The 12,582-nt window shown below is 39.7% G+C and overlaps 1 protein-coding gene across 3 annotated transcripts in view; it reads left to right on the forward strand.

The window, feature by feature from the left end:
• Positions 1–773: 773 nt before the first annotated feature.
• Positions 774–12,582, forward strand: part of sec24a (SEC24 homolog A, COPII coat complex component) — a 33,496-nt gene continuing 21,687 nt past the window's right edge. For all 3 annotated transcript variants that reach the window (XM_026181649.1, XM_026181650.1, XM_026181651.1), the window contains exons 1-2: positions 774–1,183; positions 4,048–4,671. In XM_026181649.1, the coding sequence (XP_026037434.1) occupies positions 1,123–1,183; positions 4,048–4,671 (685 nt within the window). In that variant the 5' untranslated portion in view covers positions 774–1,122. The remainder of the gene's footprint in view (positions 1,184–4,047; positions 4,672–12,582) is intronic.

Here is a 12,582-nt window from a genome sequence, read left to right on the forward strand (position 1 = left end):
ATTTTTACATTCAGCAATTCTTATTTCATTTTATATTATAAGCACAAAATGTATAGGCTACATCATATTATGTGCATATGACTAGAAGGATAAAGTCCTGGCAAAAACGAAAAAAGAAAATTAACAAATTATAGTTAACTGACTTATTATTCTTAAAGTTTTGTTGTCACATTTCTGCATTTCTTGACAAAAATGGTCAAACATCTGATTTGGAGTTTGTCCACCAGTTCTTATTCATATGGAATTTCCCCAGTGATTAAAAAAAATAATGTACAAATGTATTCCCTTTGACTTTCTTATCACTTTCAAAACAATGATGCTGGATTTTTCCCAGTTGCATGCAAGGACAAAACAAATAGCTCGGAATTCATAGAAGTTGTAAGGAAACTCAATGTCAAGTCTAAATGTTTCCAGTGCTTGACTGTTTAATCAAATGCAAAAAAGGTGAATTAAACTACATTAATCCTATTATAAAGATGAAGCTTATTCCCAACTAACCAAGGTTGTTTTTTCCATACAGTTATGTCCAAAAGAATTCACCTGGGGACAAACTATAGCATATTCTTTTAGTGCTTTAACTTAGATTAGAGGATTCCACCATACGTTGGAAAAAGTATCGCAGGTTGTATTTCACGTGCAATTAAATGAGCAGCTTCTCAAAAAATGCACAGTGATTGTCCATGAACTCGATGATGTTTCTAGTACACTGGAAAATCCTGTGCACCGGAGGAAATGCCACGTGTAAATACTGCGCATGCCCGACAGTTTCTACGTTGATCCTGCTGGGTGATCCCAGCTTCCGGTGAAAGGGGAGAAGTGTCTGACACGATTACTCTGACCAGGCCCATCGTTACTCACCCGTAGATAGCCGAACGGGTTTTTTGATAATGGCGATGGGCTTGTAATCGTCAACAAGTCACCTAATCAACTTTTTTTTTGAGATAATAGGAGACGTCGCCGCGGACGACGCTTTGAGCAGGCTACGCGCCGTCAGAGCTACAGGTTTAAACGTTACCCGCGACTGTCAGCCAGCTAGTTAGCCAGCTAGTTAGCCAGCTAAAGTCGTAGCTAGCTTTTCGCCAACCAAGCACCTCTAAATTAGATCCTGGTGTCTGTTTCAAGATGTCAACTGCGGGGTTCAATTCTCAGAATGGGACTGGGACAGGGCAAACATACGCAAATGGTGAGTAACTTTTATTAAATATATTTACTTCAACGCGAAGTAGCTAACCGCTAACTGGCTTTTCGGTAGTCACAAACGAGCACTAGCGGCACTTCTTGGATCTTGTGTCTGATGCTAGTTGTTAGCTAACTGACTTGCTTAGTAACACTGTAACGATAGGTAGCTAAGTAGGGGCGACCTGTCAGGTGTAGAGCTGAGGTTAATCTTGATCTATGCTACCATGATGACTTAACGTGACCAAAATAGTTTCTTTCTTTAAGTTACGCTATACATACACATTTAGTTAGTGTTTGAATGTTTGCTACTTTTCCCTTGTCGAGGTGGCAGCCCAACAGGTTGATTATAGGACTCATCAGGCACCATAAAATTATAGAGACAGGTGTTCAATTGTCCGACCTTTCTCCACACAACATAATATAATATACGTAGATATAATGCGAGCTCGTTGATAACTTGAAAAGTAATTGTTTTTTTCCTTTCATGCTGCTGGATTTGTCTGAACCTTTTTTCCCTTCCTTTTTTTTTTTTTAAACTCCCGATGTAGTTTTAGTGGCAGTGAATAAATACATTTGCTTGTTTACTAGTTCTTTCACTGTTGTGCAATACGGATTTTCAGCTGGCTTAAAAGCTCTGGCTTGTCTGCGTCCTGCGTTTTTCTGTACATGTGGCACGTTGGGGACCATCCAAATATGTTAAAGCAAAGCAGCCTGAAACAGATAAATGTCTTAATTTCAGGTTATTCATATCTTTTTATGGTTTTCCAGTGGAGTACTGATATTTCACAATCAAATTAGTCTGCACTTGAAATAACTTTCTTGTTCTGTGCAGACAACAGCATCCCTAGGTCATAATACCTCAGCTCCAATTCAAAAGTTGTAAATGAGTACACGTGATTTTGGTCATTTTAATATAGCATTGTTTTTTTCCTTTCTTTTTCTTTTTTCTAATTGCAGTTCAGTTAAAAATACAGCAGTGGAAAATAAACAATGCCAATTACCAACAAGAAAAAAAAACCATCAAGCACATCAATAAAGCTGGGTGGCATGACTTGAATAATATTTGTTATCCTGGGTTATCTTTATGCAAATGAAATGTTAATGTGTGAATATGGATCTTTGTTTAAAAAATGTTTCCATATATCAGGTGTAATTCCCATCACTTATGAATGGACAGAAATGTCATATTATAATGCTAAGCTTCGTGTATAAAGACTAAAGGCAGTTATAAGGAAACTGTCCATTACAAGCCCCTGCATATGCTCATAGGTGAGGGTGTGGTTTTTGTGTGTGTGTGTGTTTTGTTGTTGTTGGGTTTTTTTCTTGACTGATTTATATTTTATTCGGTATCATTATCATATACCCAGTTTTTGTTAAAGCCAGAAGTTGCAGTGGACTAGACTCAAAAGGCTTTCCTGACTGCCTTACTAGTATTCAAGTTAAAGCTGACAGTCTGCGCTGTCTCTGTATCTTTGGTTCATTTTCTTGTCTTGAGTATTAGTATTTCTGGCAGCACAGGGTTGAACTTCTGAAGACAATTTAGTAATAATTTCATTACAGCACTTACCCATGGGCATTCTCCCATTTAAACTGAAATTATTAGTTTTGTGTTTGGAGTTAAACAGCGCCAGTACATTAACAGCCTCACTATTTGAACTTGCTGTCATAAAGTGGTCTTTAGAGCTGCTTTCATTATCTTAATCATTGTAATGCATATTTACACCCTCAAGTCTAGATTCACATGGGTTGTATTTTCCTACTCTGTAAGTGAAGTTTTTCTTGTTTTACCATTAGATGCTTTTTGTTTTTTTACTGGAGTGAAAGGTCTGATATCACACTCGGCACTTTATGATTTCTGATTTTCTTAGAATTTCCCTGCTCTTAGAAAGGGCATAGATGACTGGATTATGTTCCGTCATCTATCTTTGCATGTTGAGAAAAGTTTTCTAATCCCTTTTCACTCTGCTGACTTAGCTCTGCTGTCAGTTATAAAGTAAAGGAATAAATGCATAGTAGTGAAACTGCTTGCATTACATAATCGTTTTGGCCACAAATGGCATCACATTGATGCTGCAAATTAAAGTGTGCTGATTAGATCATTCTTGGTAGTTTTTGTCCTGCTTTCCTTCCTCCTTCCTTATAACTATTTAGAATTTGACAACTGTTTCCTGTTCATAACAAGATCTTACATCGCCTATTGTTATTAATGTTTGACACTCTTGAAACTGAGATGTTTGTGTTACATTTTTAGCCTAGTATCTGCACAGTAAACACAGCATTTTAATGGTGCACAGGTGTCAGCTTTTATCACTGCTGTGTTCAGTAAGTAAGCCTGAAACCCACTGTCACTGAGGGAAAATCACAACAAATTAAATCCAAGTAAAGAGATTACTCCTCTGGGCTGTCGGCTCATTGGTCATTTGATGCATCCGTGTAGTTTTCACTGCCAGCACTGTGCCATCTGTTTTTCATATAAAAACATTTAAAGCAAGTGGATTGCCTTAATTAAAATGCACTTGAATCACAAAAAATAGCCCCTAGCTTGAAATCTATAACATTGCTGGTTACATCTCTCTGTAACGCTAAAGGCTTTACTGCTTTTGAACCGAAGGCTAAATTTCAGATATAACTCTTATCCTACATGACAATACTGTTATTTAAAGAGCTGCAGCCATTGTGAAATGTTGGCGAGTAGTCAGGCAGATCTTTTCCCCTAAACAAAGGGATTGAAATAAGAGTTTTTATAAAAAAATAAAATTGACATAAAATTAACCAGAGAATTAAATGATTTTCATGTCTGATTTTAATTACTCAAACTGTGAGAAAAATGTATTAACATGTCTGTATTTATCCTCCTCTGGTCTCCAGGTCCATCACAGAATCCTGTTGCCCTCCAGCAGCTACCAGGGGTTAGTTATGGGATGACTAATCAACCACCATACAATCCAGTGCAGGCCAAAGCTCCTGCACCCCCTGGCCCTGGACTTTACCCAGCTGGGCTATACCAGCCTATTCCCCCAGTTAGCTCATATCAGCCAGGCCCACCACCCACCTCCTACCCATCTTCTGCAGGCCAGCCACTGTTGCCCAGGCCTCCAATGGGAGGTCATCCATCACATACCCCTCCTCAGTCTGCCAGCCCCAGTCCTGGTCCTAGGATGCCAATGCCTCCTGCACAGGCAACACCACCTCCTCCTTCTGTGTCTTCTAGTAGCTACTACCCCAACCCTCAGCAGCCCATGACTCCAGCATGGCAGTACAACACACCTACACCACCACTGGGGCCAGCAACCTCCATTAGTGCGCCTCCAATGGGCCCTGTGGCAAATCATGTGAATCCAGCTGCAACCTTAGCAGGGCCATCACTGCCATCATCAGCATCTTACAGCTCAGCAGCACCACTACCACCACCTCCCAACATGTCTTACAGCACTACCCAACCCCCGGGCCCAGGAATGCCTCCCACCTCTCTGCACGGCTATACACAGCCAGGTAAGTACATCAAGGCATATAACAAAGAGATACTCAGTGTTTCCCCACACATAGACTTTACGTGGCTGGGAAACCTGGACAAACTGACAAAGACATAATTTTTTCTTGCAAATTATTTCACAGTGTTGTTTTCATCCAAAACAACATTAAGATTAATATATAAATTGACAATCCCATCAGTCTTATTTCGAATGTTCAGGTGCTATTGACCTATAGTCCTTTGCGTCCAGTTTTTCCATGTTTTCCTACAAGTGAGTTGGTTAACTTGCTCTTGTCTCTTGTGCCTTTTATACTTGAGCCGTCTTGAGCCTCTTGCCCTATAGTCCTTGCTCTGGTGTGGAAATCTGCTGGTAGAGTGCCACTCTAACCAGCTGCCACAAGTGGAAAGCTAAACTCATGAGGATAAAGAGCATAACAAGGCCTTTCTCCACCTATAGCTGGAGTCTGTCCTTACGATGGAACTAATTGTTACTGTTATTTCATGTAACCAAATACATATGGTATTATTTGTTATGTTATTGGAAAGGGCATATACAGTGGTGTGAAAAAGTGTTTGCACTCTTCCTGATTTCCTGTTCTTTTGTATGTTTGTCACACTTTCATGTAAAGGTAACACAAGTAAACATAAAATGCACTTATTAAATGAAGGTGTTTGTTATTAAAAAGAGTAAAAAAAAAAAAAAAAAAAAGTTAAAGCGATTACCCCCCTAAACCTAATAACTGGTTGGGCCACCCTTAGTAGCAAAAACTGCAATCAAGTGTTTGCAATAACTGGCAGTTAGTCCTTTAAAGTGCTGTGAAATAATTTTGGCCGCTTGTTCTTACAGAATTGTTGTAATTCGGGGCGATCGTGGCTCAAGAGTTTGGAGTTCGCCTTGTAATCAGAAGGTTGCCGGTTCGAGCCCCGGCTTGGACAGTGTTACGGATTCAAATATTGGGGATGGATACAAGAGGAAAAACCACAATAACAACACTGGTCCGGCCGGGTTGAGTCAAACGATGATTTTAATGATCACACGCGTGGGAGATGGACACCGTACGCAGACAGCATCAGATCTCAAAATGGTGGAGCATTGATCAAACTCTTATAGCCTCTAGTGGCCCCCACCTAGTCATAAAAGCCTAAACATTCACATGCTTTCTCTCACACGGCGCCTAAGCTACGACCTTGGCTCCCTGTTTAACTGCTCCTGCTGAGATGGGGCAGAAAACTCCAGTATGTTCTGTTCTCTTCTAATCAGACAAATAAGGCGATGACTTTCTGCGAACAGTATTTCTTATAACTCAGCAGTATAATGCATCAGTTATCACCTTCTTCTAATTCAGGAGAATAATTCAAACTAAAACTACGTAATAATTCACAATCTTTAATTAGGTGTCTAACATGGCATAAAATAATATTATAATCTCACACTCCCCCTGTTGAGCTCTTTAGAATAAAGAGCTCACCTACACCCTGTAATCCAGTGTGGCCGGGTTCATTTCTTCTTCCCCCTGAGGCCCTTTGTCCCCCTGTTGGGCGAACCATATGTGAGATGGCCTCTGTGTTTGCGCAGTTCAGATGCAAGAAAAACTATTATTACAACAGTAGCAGGTACAGATGACACTCCCCAGTTCTGCCACAGCTTTATTTTGGTGCTACCTTATACCCTCCAGACGTATTCAGACTAGAACCCCTGTCCGAGGAGCTTTTAGCCTTTATTTTATTGCTGCAGCCACCAGTGTCTTCCAGTTGGGTGATCCTCTGCTCTTCTTTCTTCAACCTCAGGGGTTAGACAACCCTTCAGTCGTTGCACAGATCAGGGGATTATTCTGCCCCGATTTCAAACAACGATCTGTGTATCCTCGGGTCCTGTGTGTCCTGTGTATTCCCCAGAAAAAGGAACAGGAACGTGTCCCCCTTTTGCCCAAGAGCCTCTCGAACCTCGTTGGTCTGGTGTTCCTGGATTTCCGCCAACCCCTTCATGGTTAACCCTTTACAGCCGATCGGAGTGGGCACGCTCTGTTTTGCGTAACTATTTTTAAATCCCGGTAGCACTGCAACCACGTAAGCTAGCGCAAAAATTTTTTTTGCATATGAAACCGGAGGAGTTGTACTTACATCTTATGCCATCAGCACATAAAGCTTTGCAAAAACTGAATAAAAAGCGCTTGCAGGAACAAAAACATAATATTCCAGAAACACGCTTTACCGATCCAATCAGCTGGTCATAACACTTCCTACGTTGGAATAGATGTCAGCGCGAACTTTTGCATTTCCGCCATTACATGCCCGAAACCGGAAGTGACGTCATTTTCGCGGAAATGTAGTCTTTTTTACTATCAGGGCCTCAGGGCCTATACTCGTCTTTTTAAAAGTTATCTTTGACTTTATGACTTTCTGTGTCGTTTCTGGGATGCTTAGGACTCATATTGCACTGCTGGAAATAGTTTATTTTGATGCATATGCTGCTTTTTTGCAAATTTGCAGTATAATATTTATTTTCGTTTTTCCTGCAGTGTATAAAAATTGGTGTATTTCAAAAATAAAACTATGAAGACACTCAAAATAAATTTCCTGTGGTGGGAAACTATTTTGTGCAACTTTTTTGTATTTACAGTTTTGAGGGATAAGCCTCTTAAATTTCTCTAACTACAAATATATGTTAAAAAAGCAAAAACGATTTTCAATTTTTTTGTAGTTTATTGCACTTTTTTGCAATTTATGTAATTACTATGCACTTAATGAATACATATTATTAAAATCTGGGCTATAATGGTTGTATTGATGTATAGCAACTTGAAATGCTCCCAAAAATGGCTCCACAGCATGTAAAAATATGATATAAGCTCTGGCGGACTTGGTTCTATGGTAGGTCTTAAAGGGTTAATGCTGTTAGCCCTCTGCACTCAAGGCATTTCCTACACTTTATCAGTCTGGACCATCACGCCGAACGAAGCTTATGACCTTCAAAAGACCGAGTGCCAACTCATTATAAGCACATTTGCAAGGTGTGTCTGAAAATTATTAAAACCACTCATTTTAACAAAAGACATCAAAAACAAATTAGCCATTTTTAATCCTAACATTTGCCCCCCCCAAAAATCATGTGTTTGCTTCCGCCTACTGTCCCATGGTTTCCTCTCCAGTGTGGTACTCAGCTTCTCATGAACACAAGCATTTTATCATCTAAACGCTATTCAGTTCATTTCAATGATTAACGCTTAAACATAGAAATAATGATTTATGCTTCTCACTGGATCTCTAAAAAAAGTCCGGAAACCTCTTGGGTCACTATTAGCTTAAGCTTTACCATACCTAAGTTATTAAAACACAAATGAAGTCATAAAGATGTTCATATAACCCTTGTTTGATGTTAAAACTCAACTTCCCCCCTTCTTTGACACGTTCCCATGTGTCAAATCAACGGAGCTAGAAAATTAAAAGAAAAGGTTAGTGACCTCATATCTTAGAAAGTATGAGACCTTCTCCTATCCAGTGTCGTTGCTCCAGTCCTGTCAGCCTGTACCAGGGAATGAAACCAATTTAATTGTCATGTTAGATCTGTTCAACTCCTGGCTCCGCCCAGAGCCTGCGTCTGCAGAATTTCCAAGAAACAAAACCTGCATTAATATGAACTTCACTGGAATATGAACTTGTTGACTACTTTTGACACAGCAAAGGAACATTCTCTCCTTCTCGAGGACAGGCACTGACTCCCACTTATCTCCTGGAGCCAACTGTCCCTTATGGAGACACAATATTGCAGCTACAAGGTTTCGCAGATTGTTAAGTTGATCTGTGTGTAATGCTCTGAATCAGGTATGTAATATTAAATGAATGTCGTTTAATTAACTGCCACTACTTAAAACTTAGCAAAAGATATAACTGAATAAAAGATCGCCAAGAAAAACATGATATCAGTGTTATGTAAGCGCGTGAGGCCTTCTATGCTCGAAGTCACTCCAGTCCATAGATCAGCCAAACATCGCGTTGACTGTAGCTTTTAACCCTTATTAACTTGAGCACAACTCTATAATGAGCAACAAACTGCAATATGTATAAAAATGATCATGGTTACACCTGCAATGAAAGATCATATGATTATCCTGACACCTGTAAATAGAAGATTAACCTGAGGTTATAACAATCACTGGAACACAAATGTTAGTACAATGTCAAAAGCTTCAATAAATGATCAATGCAATGTTTGTTATATGATTCTGATGTAACAATAATGCTGATGCTAAAATAACAGTAAAACACCCCCTTTTATCCCATTAATAAACTTGACACATAAACGTTTATGAATGCCTCTTTTAAATTTTATTTCCCCCTGCTTTTCCCTCACTGACCACAGCAGGGGAATCTTTGTCTTGATTCATGCTATGAATCCGGCTAACCTGATTCATCACTGAGCCCCACCGTGACTGGCATCTGACAGGGTGGCGCTGCATACTCTTCCTTTAATGTCTCTATGTTCAATCTGTTAATTAGAGTGCTTAAACATGAAGTAGACTGCGTCCACAACAAGTCAATACAGCTGTAAATGTGGCCAATTATCAATCAATAACAAAAAATAGCTTTTATTTTATGCATGCTTTTAGTCAACCACTCACCCAGAGGATCTTCAATCGCAGGAAATTCCTTCTCCTCATTTAATGAGTCTGTCCTCCTTCCATGCCCTGGTAACTGGTCCATCCAGAGCCATATGATCTTGAAATATACATACAACAAGCCAAACCACACCTTGGTCACACCAACCCTTTTCCGCCCTGAAGATGTTCAACGCCATCTTAGTCTGGACTGTCAAAGGTGACTTTAACGCTGACTGTTCCGACAATCCATTTGATAACATTTGCTGGTCAGATTTGCCAATCTCTGCACCAGGGTTTTAATAGCTTTGCAGTTTTCATTAGTTTTTATTTTTATTTAGCTTCGACTTCAGATTTTCAATTTTATATCAGTTGTAATTAGTTTTTACCAATTGTTTGCTAGTTTAGTCTAGTTTTTGTTTTCTGAAAATCCTTAGTTTCAGTTTAGTTTTGATTAGTGTCAGTTATAGTTTTAGTTGTGTCTGCAATAATTAAGTGTAACAAAATCCCAGTTTCATCATATCAGTCATGCTCTTATGCTTATCCTTGGGTATTGAGACTATTAACTCTTGCAGCACCGGGTGTTCGTAATTTTGGTTCAAATGAATTGATAAACTTTTTGAAGGCAATTGACTCACACAGTCATGTAGATATCCCAGTCCTGTTGTCTCGGGATGCATCACGCCGCCTTGTCTGGGGTTAGCTTCTGTTTTCTGGGGATGACGGTTGAGTGTGCTCCCGTACCTTCTCAAGGTAAGCTAGGTTAGCTTTCTGGTGTGAACTTTTCAAGTGCACTTTAAGGTTTGTGGGATTTTTTCCCTTTAGAAATGTCCCTTATTTGCCCCTCAATTTGTCTCTTTCCACTACAAGACACTTGCTTTATCCAAAACACAGTCGTATTCAAAGTAATCCCAAATTGGACTCTGACGCTTTCTCCCGACTTTTCCTGACATGATTCTGCGCGTGGACGGAGCAGCAACACAGACGACTCGACTAACGTACTTGCCACCTGCTGGCATAATGAGACAGCAAGAAAAAATCTGGAAGCTAAACTTCATTTTCACCCTTGACTATTGTAGGACACGCACACATCAATGAAACTAAACACATTTTGCTATAAATTCAGTTAATTTTAGTTAGTTTTGTGAACACTCATTACAGTTTTAGTTAGTTTTCCTTTTTTTGTTTTTATTTTATTTCCGTTAACGAAAATGTTTTTTCACTTCTAGTTTTCGTTATTTCATTTGTTTTCGTTAATAATAATAGCCTTGCTCTGCACACTGGAATAAACAGAATCAACATGATCAACATTTTACTGCGTGTTATTTCACCATCTTATCGATTCAAATGCTCCATCCTTATGTGGTTTGCGACATTATGTTTATCCACTCTGTCTCTAAATGTTTGAAGAATTTTCTAGTTTGGGGTCAAATTTTGAGAATTTGACCATAAGTGAAAGTTATGGTGTTATCACCCCCCTTCGGGGCTTACCTTTCCCAGTTTTGATGATATTCCTCCCTATTCTTTGCAAGTACCCCCTGTTGGTGGCGAGAAACTGTTGGTGTGGTCAAGTGGGTGCTGTAAAAACAAATGCTCAGGACAGAACAGTTATCAGCCATGTACTTCATACAAAATTAGCATATATTTGATTTCATATTGATCCTCTGAGTGTAATGGTACATTTTAATTTGAATTTATCAAAGCTAAACACAATAATTTTTCTTTATTTTGCTCTTGTTCTTGTGCAGCACCACCTCTCAGCACATGCCCCTACTTTTAAATTGCTGACTATTTCAAGAGAGCACCCAAAAGATGGGGACCAGTGTTTATTATTACATATCTCCATTTTGAATGTGACAGTGACCAACTGACTATCCCTCAAAGAGTACAAGGCCTAGGCGTCCCCGGCCTTGGCAAGCGTTACCTCTGAGCACTGCGTTTCTTAGCGGTCCAACCGCCGTTCTATAATAATTTATAATACTTTGAAACAACAGTCAATACCCCAAAACAAGTGTATGACTGACCCAGGTCCAACCTGTCTGACCAATGGGACTCTAACCCACAAAATGACCAATTCCCTATCAAACTAAATTCACTCAGCAGTCCAACTGCTTTAACTTCAATCAGCAGTCCAACTGCTTTAAATACTCAGTACTGTCACTTTCAACGTTTCATTATCATTACTTCAGCTTCAGTTCTCATGAGATTTTTTTCATCAAAATCAAAACAGGCCTTCTACCAATAACTTCAGTGAGTAGACTTTAATTTTATCATGTCCAATTTGGCACACTTTGGAAATAGATTCAACAGGTAGTGCCTTACCTTTGTATAAGCCGGCTTATGCCCACTCACGTCAGACCACTGGCTTGTGCCTGTCCGTTCGACAACCTCGGACCATCCAAACCTCCAACTTCCACCCCAATACCACAGGACGAGCCCCCAAACTGTTACGGATTCAAATATTGGGGATGGATACAAGAGGAAAAACCACAATAACAACACTGGTCCGGCCGGGTTGAGTCAAACGATGATTTTAATGATCACATGCGTGGGAGATGGACACCGTACGCAGACAGCATCAGATCTCAAAATGGTGGAGCATTGATCAAACTCTTATAGCCTCTAGTGGCCCCCACCTAATCATAAAAGCCTAAACATTCACATTCTTTCTCTCACACAGCGCCTAAGCTACGACCTTGGCTCCCTGTTTATCTGCTCCTGCTGAGATGGGGCAGAAAACTCCAGTATATTCTGTTCTCTTCTAATCAGACAAATAAGGCGATGACTTTCTGCGAACAGTATTTCTTATAACTCAGCAGTATAATGCATCATATAACAATATCATTCATTCACAATAAATCAGCGGTCTAATGTAATGCAAATCAGTTTAACAAATGCAATAGTTATCACCTTCTTCTAATTCAGGAGAATAATGCAAACTAAAACTACATAATAATTCACAATCTTTAATTAGGGGTCTAACATGGCATAAAATAATATTATAATCCCACAACAGTCTCGGTTGTTGTGTCCTTTGGCAAGACACTTCACCCGTTACCTACTGGTGGTGGTCAGAGGGCCCGGCGCCAGTGTCCGGCAGCCTCGCCTCTGTCAGTGTGCCTCTGTGAATAACTGGTTGTGTAAAGCGCTTTGGGGTCCTTAGGGACTAGAAAAGCGCTATACAAATACAGGCCATTTACCATAATTCAGCCACATTGGAGGGTTTTCAAGCGTGAACCATCTTTTTAAGGTCATGTCACATAGAGGTGGGAATCACCATACATCCCACGATACGATATTATCACAATACTTAACGCACGATATGATATTATTGCG

The sequence above is a fragment of the Astatotilapia calliptera genome, chromosome 10 (assembly GCF_900246225.1).
Source record: "Astatotilapia calliptera chromosome 10, fAstCal1.2, whole genome shotgun sequence".
NCBI classification, from domain to species: domain Eukaryota; kingdom Metazoa; phylum Chordata; class Actinopteri; order Cichliformes; family Cichlidae; genus Astatotilapia; species Astatotilapia calliptera.